This window comes from Bos indicus, chromosome 2, assembly GCF_029378745.1.
Source record: "Bos indicus isolate NIAB-ARS_2022 breed Sahiwal x Tharparkar chromosome 2, NIAB-ARS_B.indTharparkar_mat_pri_1.0, whole genome shotgun sequence".
NCBI lineage: Eukaryota > Metazoa > Chordata > Mammalia > Artiodactyla > Bovidae > Bos > Bos indicus.
Window position 1 is genome coordinate 127398265 of NC_091761.1, and position 25403 is coordinate 127423667.

At 40.8% G+C, this 25403-nt stretch overlaps 1 protein-coding gene across 1 annotated transcript; it reads right to left on the minus strand.

Annotated features, from left to right (window-relative positions):
* Nucleotides 1–697: 697 nt before the first annotated feature.
* TMEM50A (transmembrane protein 50A) lies at nucleotides 698–16599 on the minus strand. The gene is made up of 7 exons (XM_019981101.2): nucleotides 16442–16599; nucleotides 14243–14347; nucleotides 12429–12541; nucleotides 11008–11075; nucleotides 8523–8615; nucleotides 5959–6019; nucleotides 698–1213 (listed from the first exon to the last, which is right to left on the minus strand). Exons 2-7 carry the CDS (start codon nucleotides 14333–14335, stop codon nucleotides 1168–1170), a joined length of 474 nt encoding a protein of 157 aa, XP_019836660.1. The 5' UTR covers nucleotides 14336–14347; nucleotides 16442–16599; the 3' UTR covers nucleotides 698–1167.
* Between the last annotated feature and the right edge of the window lie 8804 nt (nucleotides 16600–25403).

A 25403-nucleotide genomic window follows, 5' to 3' on the forward strand; every position in this document is an offset into this window, starting at 1 on the left:
TAACATACAGACTGGGAGAAAACTGTGGCTGGCATAGAAAGGGCACCACAATCTAAATCATCTGAGAGGTATTTGGTGGTTAATGAACAGCTGCTAATTGTTGCAAGCTTTATTAATATGACAGAACACTTCAAGCTTTAGTTCTGAAGAACATGTACCCACATAGTTAGCTAGCTCATTAAAGAAAAAAAATTCCCATTATGTCTAAGTGGGGAGCCTGGGGGATAAAAGAATTCCAAAGAGGAGCAGACTGAGAGCTCCCAGTAGCTGAACACGTGTCATTATAGTTGACTTCACTTGGTCTATTTTGAGCTTAGTGGTTCAGCAGAGATACAACGAAATGGAATTCAATTTATTACCAAACCAACAAGACAGTCAGTCACGGGAGTAAAGAGCAAGTCCCTATCCGCTTCCTCTTTCCTTCCGTGGTGGCTGTGCAGGGACTGTCAGCGTCCCACCAGCCCAGGGTCACAGCTGAGTCATTGCCACTGCCCTTCCCCACAATCAGTGGCACGAAGGGACACTTCTAAGGAAACTGGTGGCCAGATTATGGGACTTCTCCCTTTCAACATATTCACTCACCCTTTGGGAGACCCTCAGTAACTATTTACACTGAAATAGTTACAGAATTTTTGGCAAAACCATGCATTAATAAACCAAACACAAAGGAGAGTGAGAAAGAATTCTGACCACTGAATGGTTTTTAAAAACAAGAACGTGTTTATATTTCATCATTGTTTATAGTTCATCTGATATTTGACACAGAACAGGCCACATTTAAATAAACACATTAAATCTTCAGAACATTTTAACTGAAGTTTTGGACCTTAGATATGACAAATACTCATGTAAGATGTTTCCATGATTTCTTTTGTGATTTATTTTTATAAACATGATAAAATGTAATAAAAATTTCTCACGTGAAACACTTTTCTTCAACATTTTACAAGTTAATCAAATGTAATCAAATGTATATCACAATAGATTTTGCTGTGGTTGTTGTTTAAAGAGAGAGTTTTCGTGATTTTAGTATTATACAAATTTAAGTTGAGAGAAAGAAGTTTAGAAAATGGCATTACAAAAGACTGGGAGTGAGTAGTAAAAAAAAAAAAACAAACAAAAACAAAACCCACGCAGGGCTGCTGGGCAGTGACGAATCAGAAGCTTTCACTGCCATAAGTCTTCAGTGCGGCCAAACTTAAAAACGAGTCCTCTGTGAAAAGAACAAGAAATATCACATGACTGGCTGAGTTTGGGGAAAGACGACGACGAGAGATTTAGAATTGTGGGAAACTAGCGACAAAATAACTGATGAGCTGTATGGAAAAAACCCCTAGGATGTATCAGAACAGAAACTGATCGCTCTATGGTATTAAGCTCTGCCGATGTACTCAGCTGTGCTGTTTACCACAAACTATCCTGCAACCTGAACTTCTCCTACCCCTCTTAAGAAGTTAACCAGTGTTTAGTGTGTAACCATTATATGTCTGATATTATCTATTTCCTTTAACAAGCCTTTTCTGAGTCAAGATGGCAGTGCGAGAAGCTAGGGTTATAAAGGTAAAGATACAGGCCCGGCCTTCAAGTTGCTTATGCTCTCGATGACACAATGTGGTAAGTAAGGGGGGTCAGGGGTGGGGAGAGGCATATATACCACATGTTAAGGGAGCAGAGAACGTACGGGGATGTCTTTATTTTTTTATATATTTATTTATTTGGCTGTGCCAGGTCTTTAGTGTGATGTGGGATCTAGGATCTGGTTCTCCGACCAGGGATTGAACCCAGGTCGAACTCCGCATTGCAAGCGCAGTCTTAGCCACTGGACCACGGGGAAGTCCTGCATGGGGATTTATTTTGCCTGAATGTGTCAGGAAAGGACTTACAGAGGTGGTGATATTAGAAGAACATGGAAGGATAAGCAGGAGTTTGAATGGCAGGGTGGGAGAAGCAGGAGCTGGTGGGATCGTGAAGATGTTTTAGGGGAGGAAACAGTAGATCAAAAGGCAAAGAGAGGAAAAATAAAAAAGGCAAAGAGGAATAAAAGACCACCTCAGGCAAAGCCCCAGAGGTGGACGTGTCAGGAAATGCCCTCACAGAGCCTACACTCTGGGTTTTATTTTGGGAAGTGTCTATAGCTATTTTTTAAGGCTTCAATTTAAGAGGGCAGATGCCTAAGAACACACACACACACATTCGTTTGGGTTTTCCTGTATGATCTTACGGAAAAACCTGAACAAAGTTTTTGGCTAATTCATATATACCTTGATATAAATACCTCTGGTGTATTAGAGCAGCGGAGAGTCCAGTATGGCTAGAGTACAGTTTAAGAGACAAGGAGAATGAGAAATGGCAGTGGCCAGGATTTAGCAAGCCAACTGACCAGAGTGGCAAACTGCCCACAGGGGCCTTCAGGAGCCTCAGATGAGTCAAGCGGGCGGGCACTAGTCTGCGATCTACTAAAGGCAGCTTGGGCACAGGCAATGCAGGAGCTGGGACTACGCAGAGACGCATCTCCGGGTAAAAGAAACAACTTCGGCTCCAGATGATTGTTGCTGAACCAGGACCCAGGGTCGGCAGATTCTCTAGTTTTTCAAGAATTCAGATTTTTAGGTAAAATACCTTCATTTTTAAATGTCAGCTCAAAAAAACAAAACAATACTGTTTTGAATTTTGCTGGATGGCCCCTAGGGGCAATCTCTTCTATCAAAGTGTTAGTCACTCAGTGGGGTCAGGCTTGTTTGTGACACCACGGACTGCAGCCCATCAGGCTCCTCTGACCGTGGAATTTCCCAGGCAAGAATGGAGTGGGCTGCCATTTCCTAGTGTTTTAGAACACTGATACAGGGAAACCGGACCCAAGAGAGGTATCAGTCAAGAGTGTGAAGTGCCCATGAAAGGATGAGAATGACTGAACCTAACGAAGGAAATGGACACAAAGAGAGGAGGGTTACGACAGTTCAGAAGCAAACTCATCAGGGCTTGGATGCTGGGGGGCTAAGACAAGGGAGAAATGAAAAGTAGACACTACAATGGCATCTGCTGGTTTTCATCTGTTTTCTCATCTGTTTTCCAATTTCCAGTGTATACTTAAAGATACACACTCAGTCAAAATGGTCAATTTTAAAACGTTTCATAGGAAATTCCCTAGCGGTCCAGTGGTTAGGACTCTGCACTTCCAGGGGGCCTGGGTTTGCTCCCTGGTTGGGGAACTAACATCCTGTGAGCCGCTCAGCACAGCCAAAACAAAGTAGGTTTCACAGGCCTTTATAAAGGGAAGCACTTGAGTGTTTTTTGATAAAAAAAAAAAAAATGCGACCAGGAAGTCGTCTATACCCTCTCATGGAATTCTCCTTTATAAAGGATTTCATAAACCTCCAAAAAGCGATTGATCTGTGTTCTTCCAGGTAATTTCAAAACTACTGCTACAAAAAAAGAAAAACTAGAGTTGGGTATGAGGGGCCCCTACTTCACAGAGAGCTTAAAAGAAGCATGGCTTAACTTGAAACCCTAGTCACCAGATGCAATCTGCAACCTTAAGAGTTTCTTAGGCAAGAGTCAGTCCCTCTTGCGTTGTCAGATGGTTACCTTCGGTACTGATTTCTGTTTCTGATTTCTGAAACAACAGTTTCTAAGTTTGTTGCTAAGAACTGTTCTGTTATAAATCAAAAATGGTAGGCAATCTGCTACAACTATTCTGACGACAGTGTCTATTAGCTGGATTTAACTTCTATTTGCTTACAGTATTTTCACAAAACCAAATTAGTTTTGGATTTAATGAGTACAATAGCAATACATGAGAAATTAACCAAACTTGTTGCATAGAAAAATAATGTTTTATAACTAATTTGAGACAAGCCAGCAACTGGTTTTTAAGGTTTTGTGAAATGTGATAACTACTGTATGAATTTATGTGTTTCTTCCCTCATTGGAAAAGATAACATTTTCCCACAAATCTCTTAATCCTCTGGCTCCTCCTCCCTGCTCTGACAGAGGAACTTCTCTGCCGGAAATAGCATCTCAAAGTGGAACTTACTTTATCCTCCACCTCTGCTAGAGTAAATAATGATTATAAGACAGAAGGCTGCTGTTTGCCCTTCCCTGGCTGGTTCTTGGTAAGTCCCCTCCCCATCACTCCATCTGAAGCTTTTCTGACCCCTGCCTCTGACCCTGTTACGCTACCTTCCGTTGGCTGAAGTTGTGGGACACTGAATTCCCACGAGCACCTCTAACCCTGTGGAGATTCTGGAGTACTGAGCTCAGATGTCTGGTCCTTCTTTAAAGACGTTCAAGCCTTAGCATTATAGCTTGAAAGGAAAACAAATTCTAAACATCAACACTGTCCCTCTAATAAACACATGCTATAATACATCACCCTATAAAATAACAAATCTACCCATATTTACCAAATTTACATAACTTGGGGAGTGAGGTTGGTTCACTTCCTATTTTTCAAGTACAGTGTTACATTCGTTAAAAAAAAAGAGGGGGGAGGGCAGGAAGGAAACAGAACTAATATTAAGCAACTGGTTGAAGACTCAACAAAGGAGAAAATGTTAATTAAACTCATTTGAAATTCCATCCTCCTGGAGCCTGAACTTCAGAGTCAGATAGTCTGAATTTTAGCCACATGGTCTGGAACATGATTTCTGTGCCTATTTCTCACATATAAAATGATGGTAACAGTGGAGCCACCTTCAGAGTTTTGGGAATCAATTGGGAGCACACGTGTAACACACTAAGAATGGTGCCTTGCACATAAAAAGTGCTCAAGGAACTTTGGGCATTATTATTTTCTGCACAAAAATCAATGGCTTAACATTAGAAAAAAAAAAAACTCTTGGGTTTTCTCCACTGGTTTCAAGATGCAAGGTATGACCCAAAGAGGCTGTATATCTTGCCACATGTAAATTCACATTTTTCTTATTTCTAAATTGACTTTATAAAATTGCAAAAATGCATTGTGGTGGAATGGAAAAAGTGTGAATACCAACTGCTGGCTATCGTTAAAGGGTAACTATTAGCATTCCATTGAGTGGTTCAAGTAGACAGGAGTTATCTATTTCCTTTTAGGAGGTGGGTGGGAAGGAACAAGGAAGGGAAGGGACAGTCCTAGAATAGACTGTCCTAGAATATACAGCAGTTTTGTTTTTTTTAAAAAAACCTTTTCTGGATTTAGGACACTTTTGAAAATTTGATGAAAGCCATAGGCTTTCTTCCCAGAAATAAACAGAAAAACCAATGTCTTGCAACGCAGACATGTCTGGTGGTTCCCAATCTTTAGAAGCCTAACCATGGAATGGGAATTAAGAACTCCTGATACATAGGATAAAGAGAAGTTTCTGTTGTTTTTTTGGGAGGTGGGTGAAGAGGGAGGCTAGGGAAAGGGGAAAGGGCATGCCCTATATGTCCAGAAAAGAATGAACATTAGAAAAGATTAGTGATAAAAATATTAAGGTTTTTAGGGTCTAAGTAATCTTTTAATTTGTCTCTACATCAGAAGGATAAAAAAAGGTCAAGGCTTTACACCTCAAATATCACACACAAATTCTAGTGACACCAAGGATAGAAAGAACCATAAAATGCATCCAGAAACAAAATTTTAAGGAGAGATGGTTTTAAGCAGGCTTTCATTAAAAGCAACTGTTAGAGATATAAATTTTAAATGAACAGTGTCAGTGCTAGATAACTAAATCTACATGAATCACAATTCTTCATTAAAGAGGAGGTGGTGGCATTTAAAAAAAAAATCAATGTATGTTTCCAAGGTTGGCAGTAAACCAACCCACGTATTAAAAATCTGTTTCAGTCTCATTCTTCATATTTTATGACAATAACATGAGGGAGAGGCATTAGACAGGGGGAAATTAAGCAACTAAATACAGTAAATGACATAAAACTAAGTATTATTTAAAAAAAAGAAAAAAAAAAGATAGGATGAAGAATGCAAAACAAACTTACCCAAAAAAGATGAAGGCATTTTGGAAAAATACAGCAATCCCAGGGTATACTATGGCTTTTTCTATAAAAGTAATTGTAACAGTTAGAGGTGCATGATCTCAAAACATTCAGTTTCTGATAAACTGTGAATATCAGTTTTCCTGCCTAACATAAATCGACTTTTCTGGCAACTATGATTGGTGTGGGTATTAAATGACACAGTACATATGAGAGTGTAGTTCTGGTTTAATAAACGGTAGCTTCCTTCATTTATTTAAGAAATACCGAGCACATATTGTGTACTAGTGCTGCTGAATGCTGAGGATAATGCAGTAAATAAAACAGGCAAAATGTTTGCCTTCGTGGAGCTAAACACTGTTGAGAATAAGTAAGAAGAAAAAGTAAAGCAGGAAAGGTATTGGAAGTGTACTGAATGATGATACACAGGTGGCCAGAAAGACCTCATGGGAAGGTGACGCATGGAAAGGTGTAAGGACACAAAGAAAGTGAGGCAGGAGCCGAGCGGAAGCAGCAGAACAGCAGCGCAAAAGCCCTGGGCTGGGAGCACGCCCAGTACATCAGAGGAGTAGTCAACGGGCCAAAGAGAGGGAAGCAGGAGACAGGTCAAAGAAGGACGAGGCGCAGGGGGTGGGTGCGGTGCAGATCCTGCACAGCTTCACAGTCGTGCTGAGGACTCTGGTTTTCAATCTGGGTGAGAGGACAAAAAATCACTGCAAGGTTTTGAGCAGAAAAGTGACTTGAGCTGACACACTTCAGCAGGATCTTCTGGCTGCGGTGCTGACAGTAGACTGAAGCGGGGTGAGAGTGGGGAGGGGACACAAACAAGCTCTTGTAGGGAATCAGGCCACAGACTCTCATGATGGAACCAGGGCGGGAGCAACACAAGAGATAGAAAGTGTTCATATTCAGGATATACTTGAATAGCAGAATCAACAGAATTTGTGGATGGATTAGGCTGTGGGATGTAAGACAAAGAGGTGTCATCTTTGACAGGACTTAACCACCCACGTTTTGGGCCTAAACACCTGGATGAAGAAAGTAGCCACTAAGATAGGAAAGACTGCCAAAGGACCATTTTGTCTCGATTTTATCCTGGACTGAAGTTGAAATTCTCCTAAGTTTTTACTATTGGAGCTGTCAATGATCACTCACTGACAAACCGAGGCTTGATGAATAGCAACGTTTCCTCCTAAGAGTTTTAAATTAATCTGATTACCATAATAGCTGGTTTGTATAGGCCCTCTGTACTAGAAAGCCACATTAAATAACCATTACCACTAGAATGACTCATAAAGATTCTATATAAAGGCACTTCATAAAATTACAGATTTGCTGCTAATAATTCTCAAAGCATAACTTGGCTTCAGAAGCCTTTAGGAAAATAACTTCAAAGTCTATGAGATGAACACATTTCTACAAAAAGGGGCTCTGTATTAATAGTTGTTATTTAGGAAAGAAGAATTATCAGTAATTTTACTTTCTTCTTTGAGCTCTTTTATATTCTCAGTTTTCTACAATGAATAAGAATTATGCAATTCACATGATAAAAAAGTAACATTTTTGTTTTTAAAATATGATGATGATAAATTTTGTAGCAGCAAGGGAATTTCATATGATAGGCAAAAGGCTAGGTTCAAAATTATATTACAAACTATTTAAGAAACAAAAGAAACCAAAGAAAATATACCAAAATATTTAAGAGCAGTAAGATTATTAGTTTCTCTTCTCTTTCTTTTCTATATTTTTAGTAACATGGTTTTATAATAAATTACATAAATAAAAGAACTATAAATATTTAAAACTGCCTATCATTCCTACCTGCAAGATTTAAACAATTTGAATAAAAAAAAACCAGGAAACCAATTATTTTAATCTAAGAAATTACATCTTATCCAACAAAGTGAAGTGTTAAAATATGAGCTAGATTAGATTTCTGCTGGTCTGGTTTGGCAAATTATTAATATTTTATTTTTTACTATGATAAGCATAGTCGATTTTACCTAGAATACTCAATGAATTTCATATTTTTCTGGGGTCCCTCAAGGCAAAAATTCAACCAGGGGCCTAAGAGTAGGTCTCTTCCTAGCTAGTCTCAAACTGGCCTTATATAGCAGATATGCATTAAGTGTTAATTCGTTTTTTTATCTAATAAGAAGATGATGATATATTATCAAGGAGGCTGAGCTCAATAAATTTCAATTCTAGGATGTTAAGGCTTTGCCTGCATATTATTCAGCAAGTTAAGACTTGCCAAATAGCTGGACAAGATATGTGTTCTGCTTTTGAGGTTTTTGAAAGTCAAACAGAAACAAGGTATGGAGCTGTGTCCCATTCCTTCCAGGCTCTAGATGAGAAGAAAAAATACAGGAGAAAGGAATACTAAAAACATAGCAAACAAACAAAACAAATACAAATTTAGATTAGGGAGCGGGGTTCCTGGGCACAAATGCATCGCTAGTAGTTGGCTGAACTATACAAATAAAACTTTATTCTAAAATAAAACAACTTTAATGCAGAATTTCAAAATGCCATTGAAGTAGAAGGTAAACCGAGTTTTCTCTTACCTTTAGCAACATACCCTCCAAAAAGAATCCACATGGACGCAATCAGAGAGCCAAAGGCCAACATGAAACCAATGAACAGCCAAATGCGAGCACCTTAAGAGAAACAGTATTTTACCAGAATTGTTTCTTACATGGCAGCACTCGGTTCAATTAGCTTTTCAAAAGAAGACAAAAACCCAGAGAGAAAAACACGTGCAGCTGCCATCAGAGTCTAAAGCAAGAACAGTGGGAACTGTGCTAAGGACAGTCAGTGTGGACGCTGGCCGTTTCCCTGTTGACTTTTGTCTTTACATTCTAAGTGCCTGCTGCTGCTGCTAAGTCACTTCAGTCGTGTCCAACTCTGTGCGACCCCATAGACGGCAGCCCACCAGGCTCTGCCGTCCCTGGGATTCTCCAGGCAAGAACACTGGAGTGGGTTACCATTTCCTTCTCCAATGCATGAAAGTGAAAAGTGAAAGTGAAGTCGCTCAGTCGTGTCTGACTCTTAGCAACCCCATGGACTGTAGCCCACCAGGCTCCTCCGTCCACGGGATTTTCCAGGCAAGAGTACTGGAGTGGGGTGCCATAGCAGCAACAGGTAAAGACAATCAACTTACAAATCACATTTATATAATATTTATGAAGATTTACTATAAAATAAACAGAGTTATGGCATCCGGTCCCATCACTTCATGGCAAATAGATGAGGAAACAATGGGAACAGTGACAGACCTTATATCCTGGGCTCCAAAATCACTGCAGATGGTGACTGCAGCCCATGAAATTAAAAGACGCTTGCTCCTTGGAAGAAAAGCTATGACCAACCTAGACAGCATATTAAAAACAGAGACGTTGCTTTACCCACAAAGGTCCATCTAGTCAAAGCCATGGTTTTTCCAGAAATCATGCATGGATGTGAGAGTTGGACTATAAAGCAAGCTGAGCGCCAAAGAACTGATGCTTTTGAACTGTGGTGTTGGAGAAGATTTATGAGAGCTCCTTGGACTGCAAGGAGCTCAAATCAGTCAATCCTAAAGGAAATCAGTCCTAAATATTCATTGGAAGGACTGATACTGAAGCTGAAACTCCAATACTTTGGCCACCTGATGCGAAGAACTGAGTCACGGAAAAGACCCTGATTCTGGGAAAGATTGAAGGTGGGAGAAGGGGATGACAGAGGATGAGATGGTTGGATGGTACCACCGACTTGATGGACATGAGTTTGAGTAAGCTCTGGGAGTTGGTGATGGACAGGGAAGCCTGGGGTGCTGCAGTCCATGTGGTTGCAAAGAGTCAGACACAACTGAGCAACTGAACTGACTGACTGAACAGAGTCATTAGCTCGCCTAAAGTGAATTCTGAGATGAGTTTATTTAATTAGAACAAATGCATTTTAATAAAAACCCTGCCTTGCTCAATAAAACACAGCAAATAATGTTATATGTAAATTTCTGATTTCATACCCAAGATATAAAACAATAGTTCTGAAATAATAAGCTCTTACTTATAGATGTGATATGATACACAAATACAACCAGCTCTGGACCCTCAGAGCTGTGCTAACATTTATCTCTTCATTTAGATTTTCCAAGGTCACAGTATATCAGGATATCTGTATTGCTTCTACTTAAGTTCATCTATTGATAACAGAGAGTGAACCAGAGGGAGTCTGAAAACACAGACCAGAATTGACCACTGCGGTTCTTTTAATTTCATTAGGGCGGGGGCAAAAAAAGTCACCTGAAACTTGCCTATATTCAGGTTTATTTTTGTATGGATATAAATTTACCATTTAAAATGCTCAATAAGTATCTGTGTCCTCAAATCTTTGACTAAATTGGACTCTACAGGAAGCTGTGCTACACACTTCCTGTACTGTGCCTACCTGGGGCACATGGCCATGGGGGCCAGGGCACATGAGTTCCTTAGGGCAGAAAGGCAGGCCTGGGGGAATCTTAGCACTACAACTCTATTATCCTATTCAGTTTTGCAAGATTAAAAGAGTTCTGGAGACTGGCTGCACAATAAAAATGGATGTACCTACTACTGAACTGTACAGTTAAAAATAGTTAATTTTATGTGGTGTATTTTGAAACATGCCAAAAACTATGAATCTAAGCTGTAGCAAAATGCTAATTCAATCAAGTAAGGTTGGCAAAAAAGGGAAGAAAATAATTTATATAGTAAAGCTTCAAGTACTAGAAAGTCTATTTTGCACTTTGCATAATGCATTCTTTATTATACACTGTTTTTTACTATACACTGTATACATTTATATCTATACAGTACTATTATTGGACAGGGTTATATACTCAAAACTTTGTATTCTGAACTATTTGGCAACCATTGACCAAATGTGACTTTTACCTTAGGCCTTGGAACCTACAACCTCTCCTGAGACACATGTCCATCTTATACCCGATCTGAAGAAGTCAGACAAGTGGCCCTTCCATGTATAATTCTTATTTTAAGAGTGTACAGTACGATGTTGTTTGCATCTGTTTACCTGTTTGACCCAGGCAACCTTCACTGTAACTGTCACCTCGGACTTGTCCATTTGATACGGCATTAATCCTGTATGAACAAAACGAACCAAGAGGTCAGGGTCTCTGACTCTGAGGAAATTATCCATGACATCAAACTGCCAGGTACAATAAGCTGTTGTTGAGTTGCTGAGTCAGGTCCAATTCTCTGCCACCCCAATGGACTGCAGCATGCCAGGCTTCCCTGTCCTTCACTATTTCCTGGAGTTTGCTCAAACTCATGTCCATTGAGTTGGTGATGCTATCTAACCATGCTGCTGCTAAGTCGCTTCAGTCGTGTCCAACTCTGTGCGACCCCACAGACGGCAGCCCACCAGGCTCCCCCGTCCCTGGGATTCTCCAGGCAAGAACACTGGAGTGGGTAGCCATTTCCTTCTCCAATGCATGAAAGTGAAAAGCGAAAGTGAAGTCGCTCAGTCGTGTCCGACTCTTAGCAACCCCATGGACTGCAGCCCACCAGGCTCCTCCGTCCATGGGATTTTCCAAGCAAGAGTACTGGAGTGGGGTGCCATTGCCTTCTCCAGCTATCTAACCATAGAGTTCTGCAAATTTTAGTCTTCAGGAGTCTTGAATAATGGGTTCATACAACAATAGGCAAGGCTCCTCAATCAGTATCCTGTAAAGCACTGGATATAGTCCCCAGACCAGCAGAATCAGCATCAGCTAGACATGCTTTAAAATGAGAATTCCCTGCTTCTACCCCAAGTTTATTGAAGCAGAAATTCTGGGTGTAGGGCCCAGCAATCTGAATTTGAACAAATCCTTTAGACGACTCTGATTCTTGTCAAAATTTGAGAATGAAATTCTTAGAATTATATCTTGCTAAGATTGGAATGATCTTTAGCTTGGTCCTATCTAGTTTTCTGTTTGTACACATCAGACATACTCAGCATGAAGAGATGCAAGCAGTAAAATCTTGCTCTGTCAATCCCTGACACATGTTCCAAACATAAAAAGTCTTTCACTGAGCTTCACAGAATACCACTGTAAATTGAGACAGCCTTGCTTTCTTTAGAAGTCTGCTCTGGGGACTTTCCTGCTGATTCACTGGCTAAGCCCCTACACTCCCAGTGTATTTGGGGGTGGGGTAGGGGGCTGGGTTCAATGCCTGGTCAGGGAACTAGATCCCACATGCTGCAACTAGAGTTCCCATGCTGCAACTAAAGAGCCAGCTCAGCCAAATAAGCAAATATTAAAACAAGAAGAACAGAAAAGAGGACCGCTGTTTTTTCTTCCTGAGTCCTTCTCTATGATCTGACGTTTCAACCGCAACCCATATGTTAATTCAGTAATATTTAAAAATCTTAACTCTACTCAACTATATGTAAAACATATTTCTCTTGTGACAATCTGTGCAAGTCGTGTCACTAGCGATGATACTTACATTAAGAAGGCTACGGTTGCTATAACACCACACGCGTGGTAGGAATGGTTGAATTCGTCCATGCGGGGATAAATGACAGCTGCATCTATGATAATCCACCAGCCTGTAAAAAACTAAGACAAACCACAGGAGGAGAAATGACAGTCACTTCATATCTTACTGGCTAAAAAGCGAAGAATCTGAGTGAAGAGATCCCTTCTAATAAAGTCCAAAATTTTCTTAAATGTTCCAGCAGTTTCTTGTATATAATTAGCACTTGGCTTAGTATCTAATGAAAGATTAGATACGCTAAAGTCCCACAGCTATTATTTATTAACACAAACTTCTTTTCTAAGATGATTACAATCATTCTTTTATATTGTCATTTAAAAAGTCTGTGATCTAATTTTTGTGAATATATTGTCATTTAAAAAGTCTGTGATCTAATTTTTGTGAACTAGAAGTAAATTATATTTCATGGCAGGAGAAAGGAAAAAAGTCATTTAGACTTGAACTGACAAGAGTGGCCTGTTGCTGATGATAAAAGCCTCCAGAAAGATATTATTGAAAATGAAAAAAACAGTACTCAAAATAATATGGGGAATAATTATTATTGATAGAATTTTAGCTAGTCTCTCGGTGCTGTGAAATAAAAATGTGCCGTGCAGTACTGCTTTCTCTTTTGATGAACTATAGTGCAGTCTACAGACGGTTTCAGGGCTGATGCTAAATTCAATTAAAACACAAAATGATAATTTATCTTAATTGAATTTGGCTCTGGACATCATCAAGGGCAAACATAAAATGAAAAAAGACATTAAAACTGCATAAATATTTTTTATCACTTGAGCAGACACTTACAATAAGATGATATTAACCAAATTCTGACATGTAATTTAGCAGATTTGGAAAGTAATCCCCTTCTCTATCCCCACTTCCAACCTTGACCTAGTTAGCTCTGGGAACTGCCATCTTTAGGCAATTATTTATAAATAACTATTTTAGGTTAATCAAATTATTTTTATCAGGTTACAGACAGATCTATATTAATGACATTTTTACTGGGTAGCACAAGTATTCTTTTGCCTTTTTTTTTAAAACCCTTTGAGCCCAACATACTCAAGATATTTTCTTCAGAGACTAAAATTCAAAGCTTTTTTTTTATATAAGAGCAGAATTTCTATAGTAGTTTTATATCTCGACATTACTCTGGAAAAATTTAGGACAATTATTTTTCATAGATTATAACTGTCAAGAGGCTAGGCAAAGAGCCGTATTTAAACTTAGATTTTTGTTTGTTTACTTAAAATTCACTCTCTAGAGTATATGTCAACATTAAAGCACACAAAAAAAATCACATGCCTTGAAGGATTTGTAAATAAGAATTTTATTCTATAAATTACTTCTAAACAATATATTTTAATGAGCTCTTTATTTATCTAATGAGACTGAAAAGTTAAGTTATGGAGAAATGCAGTCATATCTTTTGAATGGTTTTGACCTGATTGTTTCTTGAACACTTCTTGGTAACTTCATGTACTCATTAAGAAGAGGCATAATCCATGTTGTGAATAAATACATAAAATACACTGTCTCACTATATTATGTTTTATGCAGTAAAAGAAAAATAATATCAAATTTTAAGCCATAATGTCAACTCTTTAAATGAAATACCTAAATCCTCTCATAAATAAAAATATCAACATTTATTTTTAAAAATTCAGTGGTCAAAGATAAAATAAATAGTACATACTTAAAGAAATCACACAGAATTCAAAACACATAAAAACAAACACATCAAATTAAGGAAGGCCCAAATGATCAAGGACACTTACTAGAACACCGGCAGCAATGGAAGCAATAGTATTGCGCTTTTCACCCCAATCGATGCACTCTGAGCACCTCAAGCCTTCCAGAAATCCAGACATTTTTTCAGGTCACTTAAACAAACAAATAAAACTAACTTAATATAGTACTTCTAGTGAATTGCTTCAAATCTGACTTATGTTTCTAGAAAATAACAGTTTAGGAATAATTTAATAAAAATGAAGTTACAAATACTTTATTTGCTACATATACTTCAGAATATTTGAGATTCAAGTTTTGATGAATTTCCACAAAACTCTGGAAAACAAAGTGTGGACTCATTTAGTTGTTGTGGTTTTGTTTTTTCAATTTAAAGGATGATTTTAAGCAAAAGTGGGTATCTAAATATTGGAAAAAAATTATAATGATTATTAACTTTAATTCCAAACTAAGTTATTATGTGCTTTAGATATTTAGAGTCCAGGAACATTAACACAGTGAAGAGACAAATGATAAAATTTTGATTCTGAGTTAAAGTATGGACTCAGATGAAAAATATTTCTCTTAGCAATTTACACATTTTATCTATAACATGTTTCTTCACATCAAGTCCTTTCACTTCATTGTTTTTTTCCAAGCCTTTCTTTTGGCTTCATTTCTATGTAAAAGTGAAAGTGAAAGTCGCTCTGTCGTGTCCGACTCCTGGAAACCCCATGGACTATACAGTCCATGGAATTCTCCAGGCCAGAATCCTGGAGTAGGTAGTCTTTCCCTTCCTCAGGGGATCTTCCCAACCCAGGGGATCAAACCCAAGTCTCCCGCATTGCAGGCAGAATCTTTACCAGCTGAATCATAAGGGAAGCCCTCTATGTAAAGAACAGCCGTTTCATTTTAATAATCTCTACCTCTGATTCTAACATGTTTTCCAGCCAAAAAAAAAAAAAAAAGGCACGAAATTGAAGTCAGTATTAACGCAGACCATTCAAAAAGGAAAAAGGGAATAAAGAAAGGACAGGAAAGGAAGGAGGGGCTTCCACGAGGAATCAGAGGGTAAAGAATCCGCCTGCAATGCGGGAGACCACAGGAGGGCGGGTTGGAGCCCTGGGTCGGGAAGATACCCTGGAGGAGGAGGGCATGGCAACCCACTGCAGTATTCTTGCCTGGAGAATCCCATGGACAGAAGAGCCTGGTGGGATACAGTCCAAAAAGTAGCAGAGTCAGACACGACTGAGCGACTAAGCACGCGCGGGTGCGCGCGCGCGCACACACACACACACACACACGAAAGGAAGGATGAAACGAAAGGAAGAAAAAGGAATCCACTGCTAAATTACAACGGATAATTGCCATAGACAATTACACAAAACATTCCTTTGAGCTGGGCTATACAGACCCGGTGTGAGACATATCCATATTATCTCTGTCTCAGAATATGAAAAAGCCTGCCTTAAGTGTAAATTGTTAATAAGCAAGCAAACATCCAAATTCCTACAGTGAATCTTAACCTCTATGAAGCTACTCTGTAGTTGGCAACCGGGGTTGTTACAAAAGTAATGAATCCAGTTGGAAACTCCCTTTTAAAAATTAAATTAAAAGCTGTGCTAATAGGACTTGAGGACAAGTCTAATTTTGAAAATTAACTTAAAAAAAAAAATCTTCCTTAGGAGGAACAGGATCCTTAGGAGGATCCAGTATCTTTTGCTTTCGATCTACCCCGATGACGCCACCCCGAATCCTCCGTTTTTCTTTGGTTTACGACCCGCACACTCAACCCCAAACTCCGCCCCTCCAGATTCCGGGGATGTGAGGTGTAGAGGGTGGCCAGCGACTGGGAAGACGTGGGAACTAGATCTAGCTCTTCTAGCTCGGCCATGTCCCTCGCCGAGGGGACCAGCCGGCTTAAACTCCTTCCCGGGTGTCAGCTTCCGCAGATCTGAAGTAGCGGAGGCGGGGGGGAGGAGCATGGTGATTTTCGATTTTCAGGGATCCTGCGACGTCCAGGGGAGGGCACAGTCCGGAGCGCGAAGGTGGTCGCCCTCTCCCGCCCCCGGCCGAAAACAGGTCAGCAGTAAGTAGGCAGGAAAAAAGGGTCCAGCAAGGCGCTGGCTTGAGCCTGCAGCTTCCCCAAGAGGATGGACGCAACGACCCAGGCAGCATCAGCCGGGCAGACGGTTCCGGCCTCAATCGGCCGGCCCCTTCCCTTCCCCCGACTCGGGCCTGGTACTTACAGTTTTAAATCCAGCCTGGCCGGTGCAGTAAGTCCGGAGCCCGCTACCCCTCCAAGTTCCAGCCAAGAAAACAAAACACCCACAGGCCGCCGGATACCCGGATGGAGCAGCCCCGCCCCCAGGGCTCGGTCGCGCATGCGGAGACGGGGCAGAGAGAACCGGGCTTGGGTAAAGTGGAGGACCGGCTGGAGGAGGGCCGGAGAGAGCCACGCCCACCGCGCGGAGTCTCTGCTTACCGCCCCCCCCGCCCCACCCCGGGCCGGCTCGCTGTTCACGTCAATTCAGTTCAGATCAGACGCTCAGTCGCGTCCAACTCTTTGAGACCCCATGGACTGTCAGGCCTCCCTGTCCATCACCAACTCCCGGAGTTCACTCAAACTCATGTCCATTGAGTCAGTGATGCCATCCAACCATCTCATCCTCTGTCGTCCCCTTCTCCCTCCTTCAATCTTCCCAGCATCAGGGTCTTTTCAAATGAGTCAGTTCTTCCCATCAGGTGGCCAAAGTATTGGAGCTTAAGCATCAGTCCTTCCAATGAATATTCAGGACTGATTTCCTTTAGGATTGACTGGATTGATCTTACAGTCCAAGGGACTCTCAAGAATCTTCTCCAACACCACAGTTGGAAAGCATCAATTTTTGGAAAGTCAGCTTTCTTTATACTCCAACTCTCACATCCATACATGATTACTGGAAAAACCATAGCTTTGACTATACAGACATTTGCTGGCAAAGTAATGTCTCTGCTTTTTAACATGCTGTCTAGGTTTGTCTTCCAAGGAGCAAGCATTTTTTAATTTCATGGCTGCGGTCACCTTCTGCAGTGATTTTGGAGCCCAAGGAAATAGTCTTTCACTGTTTCCACATCTATTTGTCATGAAGTTGAAAGGTTGTTGTTGAATCACGCGAAGACACCGGGATTCTTGGCCCCCGGAGGAGAAGAATTCAATCGGGGCCAGAGACGAGGCTTGATCGCTCAGAGCTTTTGTGTAATAAAGTTTTATAAAAGTATAAAGGAGATAGAAAAAGCTTCTGACATAGGCATCAGATGGGGGTAGAAAGAGTACCCGCTTGCTAGTGTTAACAATGAAGTTATATAATCCAAAGAATGTCTGGAGGTTGTAAAGACCTCATCAGACCGACTCCCATAATTTACATTTCAAGATAACACTGTTCTCAGGCAGGATACATCCTTGTAAAGACCAGGTCTACTACCATAATTTAAATTTTAAGATAATAGAAGGTTTAATCCAAAGACTATCCTTAGGCAGGATACATTATTGTTATATAATCCTAAGGAATGTAGAGAAAGAAAAAAAAGTTTGTCCTTTCTTCCTCCTTGAGAATTCCAGACCCCTCTCTCCTTGGGGACCCCTAGACTCCTTATCAACCTGCCTAGGAACTGACTCTCTCAAAGTGATGGGACTGGATCCCATGATCCTCGTTTTTGGTAGCCGATCCATCTCCAGGAGATCTTCCCAACCCAGGGATTGAACCCAGGTCTCCTGCATTGCAAGTGGATTCTTTACCAGCTGAGCCACCAAGGAAGTCCAAGAATACCGAAGTGGGCAGCCTATCCCTTCTCTAGTGTATCTTCCCGACCAAGGAATCAAACCAGGGTCTCCTGCATTGCAGGTGGATTCTTTACCTGCTGAGCTAGTTTGTTAACATGATACTAAGTCCCGGAAATGCTCAGAATTGGCATTAAGAAATATATTGAAAAGACCCTGCTTTGCGGAAAGTTTTCACTTTCGTGTCAAGTTCAAAGGATTTATTAACAAAATAAGCCCCTCTTTCTCTACAAATAGATAACATTAATACTTATTAGAGAATTATCTAGTTTACTTTCAATATACTAACATTAAAAGAAAAGAGAACTAATAATAGAGGATACATCGCCAAATAGGATTTTGACCAACATACAGACTTAAACAGTGCTGGGAAGTCCCGTGACAGCACATCTGGAATCCCAATTGGGAAAAGGTGCTAGGCAGCACTCCTTGGGGTGAGGATTGAAAAACTGCAGTTTGGAGTTCTCACTTATAATCCCAGGACATAAACTGATATCATCATCAATTTGTAAGCAAATTGCAGCTCTGGTTTCTTGTTAATGCTGTTTGTTTTGTCCTGTGAAACTTGGAATGTTGTTAAGCCTGGGGCTTGGTTTACCAGACCCCCTCTAGGGGCTCAATAATCTCAAGATTCATCCCCTGTCTTATCTATGGTGCTATAAGGGTTGCACCCACTTCAGGCAGTCCAGGAAGGTTAACAAACAAGATCAGAGGCCTGCTCTGCTTTGTCTCTGAAGTCTAAACAAGATTATCTATTTCAATTCGTTCCTGGGGTTGGGAAGATCCCCTGGAGGAGGGCATGGTAACCTGCTCTAGTATTCTTGCCTGGAGAATCCCTTGGACAGAGGAGCCTGGAGGGCCACAGTCCATAGTGTTACAAAGAGTCAGACACAACTGAAGTGACTTAGCACGCACAGATAGTACTCTGGTCTCAAAGATCTGGGGACTAGTTTTGCCTTGTGTGACCATTTTGTTAATAGGCTTCACCCAGAGCTCCATGGTTTGTTACAGGAACATAAATTAGAATTGGAAGTCACTTCCCTCCCAGAGCTTCAACATTTTGCTGAACATTTTGAAAGAACAGTAGAATAGAAAAAGGCTATCAGGCAAATAAATTCAAGGTAACAATTCTGACCCAACTTCAAGAGGTATATTCCTACTCCATGTTTTGACCCTATTGGTAGAGATACTTGTAATCATAAGGGACATTGGTAGATTGGCCCACTTTTAACAATCCAGTTGCCCTGTAAGAGAGCCCACAACTCCCAGATTCTTGTGATGACTGTCAACAATGATAAGGCTCCAAGAAGTTGCCCAGTAAGCTACTTTCAATAATTCCTTTAACTTAAGAATGAAAATTAAAGTAAACTTAAATAGAGAATTTCTACCATATTGATAGATACCAGAGCAGCTCTATTTACTTATTTCTTTTCTTTCTTTTTTTTTTTTTTGGCTGTTTCACATGACTGGCAGGATCTCAGTTCCGCATGAGGAAATGAACCCAGGCCATGGCAGTGAAAGTCTCGACTCCTAACCACCAGGGCCCCAGGGAGCTCCTTCCACACCCCCACCCCTCAACTCTATTTACTTTAAAACTGTCAAGGTGGCTTCCCTGGTGGCTCAGCAGTAAAGAATCTACCTGCCAATGCAGAAGACATGGATTAGATCTCTGGTCAGGGAGGAAGATCTCACATGCTGCAGAGCAGCTAAGCCCATGTGCCACAACTATTAAGCCTGTGCTCTGGAGCCTGGGAACCATAACTACTGAAGCCTGCACCGCAATGAGAAGCCCACAAACTGCAACTACAGAGTAGCCCCCACTTGCCACAACTAGAGATAAGCCCATGCAGCAATGAAGACCCAGCCCAGCTAATACACAAATAAAAATTTTAAAAATATTAAAACAAAAAGAAATAAAGCCACATGATACATGAAGCACTTCCTCGAAGTAATGTCAAGTTCCAAGAATTCCTTTATTGGAACCCATAACTGTTGGCTCTTTCTCTGAAAGTGATATTTTACTATTATATGATACTACCCCTGTGAATTACCTAGGTACAGCTATTCACTATTTATTTATACAGCTATTTACTATTTACAATAGTCAAGATGTGGGAGCAACCTAAATGTCCATCGACAGTTGAATGGATAAGAAGTTGTGGTATGTGTGCGCACAGCACATAAACACACCCGCCCCAATGGAATATTACTCATCTGTAAAAAAGAATGAAGTCATGCCATTTGCAGAAACACGGATGGACCTAGAGATTATCATACTGAGTGAAATAAGTCAAGCAAAGACAAATATCATATCATATCACTTATATATGGAACCTTAAAAAAATGATACAAATGAACTTATTTACAAAACAGAAATGGGCTTCCCTGATAGCTCAGTTGGTAAAGAATCCACCTCCAATGCAGGAGACCCAGGTTCAGGCTACCCACTCCAGTATTCTGGCCTGGAGAATTCCATGGACGGTCCTTGGGGTTGCAAAGAATCGGACACCACTGAGTGACTTTTTCTTTCAGTTTCGCTTTCACAAAACAGTAATAGGCTCACAGAAAACAAATTTACGGTTAGCAAAAGGGAAAGGAAGAGAGAAGGAATAATTTAGGAGTTTGGGATTAAGAGATACAAACTACTATACACAAATAGATAAACAATAGGACCTACTAGGACACAGGGAACTACATTCAATATCTTGTAATAACCTATAATGGAAAAGAATCTGAAAAAGTATATATCTGTAAGTGAATCACTTTGCTGTATACCTGAAACTAACACAACATTGTAAATGAACCATACTTCAATAAAAAGTTGTTTGTTTTGGGTGGAAGGAAGACCAGCTTTCTGCATTATAAAGCCAAGTAAAATTTTCATCAGGAGAAATAACCTTAGAATTTCCAGACTCATCTGACACTGAGGCATTATGTATTCTCCAAGCCCAAACTGATTGTCCTGAGGAGACTACTAAATTCCATAAAGTAAGGATGCTATTTGGCCACCTGATGAGAAGAACTGACTCATTGGAAAAAACCCTGATGCTGGGAAAGATTGAAGGCAGGAGAAGGGGACGACAGAGGATGAGATGGTTGATGGCATCACTGACTCAATGGACATGGGTTTGGGTGGACTCCAGGAGTTGGTGATGGACAGGGAGGCCTGGCGTGCTAGAGTCCATGGGGTTGCAAAGAGTTGGACATGACTTAACAGCTGAACTGAACTGAGCTGATATATATCTCTGAAATCCCTGATACTCTATGGGCCTCCTCCATGGATGTGGAAACAATAAAAAGTCCCAAGCTCATTAAAATTCAGAATGATCCTTCTAAACCACTTCCTAATTCACCTCAGTACTCCTTGAAGCCTGAAGCCATACACAGGCTCACCCATATAACAGAAGATGTAGTAAGTCAGAGGCTTATTATCCCCTGTATCAGTTCTTGGAGTGTTCCTATCTTGCCTTTAAAGAAATCCTGCAGACTGGGATGGAGATTTGTTTTGTTTTGTTTTTGTTTTGTTTTGGATGGAGATTTGTGTAAGACCCTAGAGCCGTAAGCAAAAGCCATTGTGATACTGAAGTTTCCAGGGGTACCAAATCTAATTACTTTGTTGGCAAATATACTAGCTGAGTCCAAATGCTTTAGTAGTTGTAGACTTATGCTCTGCTTTCTTCAGCATCCTTGTGGACAAAGTAAGTCAATGTTTGCTTTTACTTGGAGAAACCAAGAGTCTTACTGGCCAGCAGGGCATCAGGGGTTTATCGAGCCTCCCTCATACTCTTCACAAATTTAACATCAGGATTTTAATACTCTTCTGGAAGTTCTCAGAGACTCTGCCTTGATTTAATATGTAAATGATATGCCTCTTTGTTCCTCATCCCTGGAGAACTCAGGAATCAAGTCAACATATCTGTTACAATGACTGGCTTATAAAAGCTGTAGTGAAGTCACTCAGTAGTGTCCAACTCTTTGTGACCCCGTGGACTGTAGCCTACCTGGCTCCTCCATCCATGGAATTTTCCAGGCAAGACTACTGGAGTGGGTTGCCATTTCCTACTCCAGGGGATCTTCCCAACACAGGGATGGAACCCGGGTCTCCCACACTGCAGGTAGACTCTTTACCAACTGAGCCACCAGGGGCTCCTATAAAAAGCTGTAAGACCTCAAGAAAAGCCTCAGTTCTCAAAAGAGGTAGTTCATTATCTAGGTCATGAATTCTCTGCAAAAGGAATCTTTTTGTCTTTCAGTTCAGTTCAGTTCAGTCGCTCAGTTGTGTCCGACTCTTTGCGACCCCTTAAATTGAAGCACACCAGGCCTCCCTGTCCATTACCAACTCCCAGAGTTCACTCAAACTCACATCCATTGAGTTGGTGATGCCATCCAGACATCTCATCCTCTGTCGGCCCCTTCTCCTCCTGCCCCCAATCCCTCCCAGCATCAGAGTCTTTTCCAAGGAGTCAAGTCTTCACATGAGGTGACCAAAGTACTGGAGTTTCAGCTTTAGCATCATTCCTTCCAAAGAACACCCAGGACTGACTGATCTCCTTTAGAATGGACTGGTTGGATCTCCTTGCTATCCGAGGGACTCTCAAGAGTCTTCTCCAACACCACAGTTCAAAAGCATCAATTCTTCGGTGCTCAGCTTTCTTCACAGTCGAACTCTCACAGCCATACATTACCACTGGAAAAACCATAGCCTTGACTAGACGGACCTTTGCTGGCAAAGTAATGTCTCTGCTTTTAAATATGCTGTCTATGTTGGTCATAACTTTCCTTTCAAGGAGTAAGTGTCTTTTATTTTCATGGCTTCAATCACCATCTGCAGTGATTTTGGAGCCCAGAAAAATAAAGTCTGACACTGTTTCCACTGTTTCCCCATCTATTTGCCATGAAGTGATGGGACCAGATGCCATGATCTTCGTTTTCTGAATGTTGAGCTTTAAGCCAACTTTTTCACTCTCCTCTTTCACTTTCATCAAGAGGATTTTTAGTTTCTCTTCACTTTCTGCCATAAGGGTGGTGTCATCTGCATATCTGAGATTATTGATATTTCTCCTGGCAATCTTGATTCCAGCTTGTGCTTCCTCCAGCCCAGCGTTTCTCATGATGTACTCTGCATAGAAGTTAATAAGCAGGGTGACAATATACAGCCTTGACGTACTCCTTCTCCTATTCGGAACCAGTCTGTTGTTCCATGTCCAGTTCTAACTGTTGCTTCCTGACCTGCATATAGGTTTCTCAAGAGGCAGGTCAGGTGGTCTAGTATTCCCATCTCTTTCAGAATTTTCCACAGTTGATTGTGATCCACACAGTCAAAGTCTTTGGCATAGTCAATAAAGAAGAAATAGATGTTCTTCTGGAACTCTCTTGCTTTTTCCATGATCCAGCGGATGTTGGCAATTTGATCTCTGGTTCCTCTGCCCTTTCTAAAACCAGCTTGAACATCTGTAAGTTCACGGTTCACGTATTGCTGAAGCCTGGCTTGGAGAATTTTGAGCATTACTTTACTAGCATGTGAGATGAGTGAAATTGTGCGGTAGTTTGAGCATTCTTTGGCATTGCCTTTCTTTGGGATTGGAATGAAAACTGACCTTTTCCAGTCCTGTGGCCACTGCTGAGTTTTCCAACTTTGTTGGCATAATGAGTACAGCACTTTCACAGCATCATATTTCAGGATTTGAAAGAGCTCAACTGGAATTCCATCACCTCCACTAACTTTGTTCATAGTGATGCTTTCTAAGGCCCACTTGACTTCACATTCCAGGATGTCTGGCTCTAGATGAGTGATCACACCATCGTGATTATCTGGGTCGTGAAGATCTTTTTTGTACAGTTCTTCTGTGTATTCTTGCCACCTCTTCTTAATATCTTCTGCTTCTGTTAGGTCCATACCATTTCTGTCCTTTATCGAGCCCATCTTTGCATGAAATGTTCCCTTGGTATCTCTAATTTTATTGAAGAGATCTCTAGTCTTTCCCATTCTGTTGTTTTCTTCTATTTCTTTGCACTGATCGCTGAGGAAGGCTTTCTTATCTCTTCTTGCTATTCTTTGGAACTCTGCATTCAGATGCTTATATCTTTCCTTTTCTCCTTTGCTTTTCGCTTCTCTACTTTTCACAGCTATTTGTAAGGCCTCCCCAGACAGCCATTTTGCTTTTTTGCATTTCTTTTCCATGGGGATGGTCTTGATCCCTGTCTCCTGTACAATGTCACGAACCTCATTCCATAGTTCATCAGGCACTCTATCTATCAGATCTAGGCCCTTAAATCTATTTCTCACTTCCATTGTATAATCATAAGGGATTTGATTTAGGTCATACCTGAATGGTCTAGTGGTTTTCCCTACTTTCTTCAATTTAAGTCTGAATTTGGTAATAAGGAGTTCATGATCTGAGCCACAGTCAGCTCCTGGTCTTGTTTCTGTTGACTGTATAGAGCTTCTCCATCTTTGGCTGCAAAGAATATAATCAATCTGATTTCGGTGTTGACCATCTGGTGATGTCCATGTGTAGAGTTTTTCTTGTGTTGTTGGAAGAGGGTGTTTGCTATGATCAGTGCATTCTCTTGGCAAAACTCTATTAGCCTTTGCCCTGCTTCATTCCATATTACAAGGCCAAATTTGCCTGTTACTCGAGGTGTTTCTTGACTTCTTACTTTTGCATTCCAGTCCCCTATAATGAAAAGGACATCTTTTTGGGGTGTTAGTTCTAAAAGGTCTTGTAGGTCTTCATAGAACCATTCAACTTCAGCTTCTTCAGCATTACCGGTTGGGGCATAGACTTGGATTACTGTGATAATGAATGGTTTGCCTTTGAAATGAACAGAGATCATTCTGTCCATTTCGGACTCTTTTGTTGACCATGATGGCTACTCCATTTCTTCTGAGGGATTCCTGCCCACAGTAGTAGATGTAATGGTCATCTGAGTTAAATTCACCCATTCAAGTCCATTTTAGTTCACTGATTCCTAGAATGTCGACGTGCACTCTTGCCATCTCTTGTTTGACCACTTCCAATTTGCCTTGATTCATGGACCTGACATTCCAGGTTCCTATGCAATATTGCTCTTTATAGCATCGGACATAGCTTCTATCACCAGTCACATCCACAACTGGGTATTGTTTTTGCTTTGGCTCCATCCCTTCATTCTTTCTGGAGTTATTTCTCCACTGATCTCCAGTAGCATATTGGGCACCTACCAATCTGGGGAGTTCCTCTTTCAGTATCCTATCATTTTGCCTTTTCATACTGTTTATGGGGTTCTCAAGGCAAGAATACTAAAGTGGTTTGCCATTCCCTTCTCCAGTGGACCACATTCTGTCAGATCTCTCCACCATGACCCGCCCGTCTTGGGTTGCCCCACGGGCATGGCTTAGTTTCATTGAG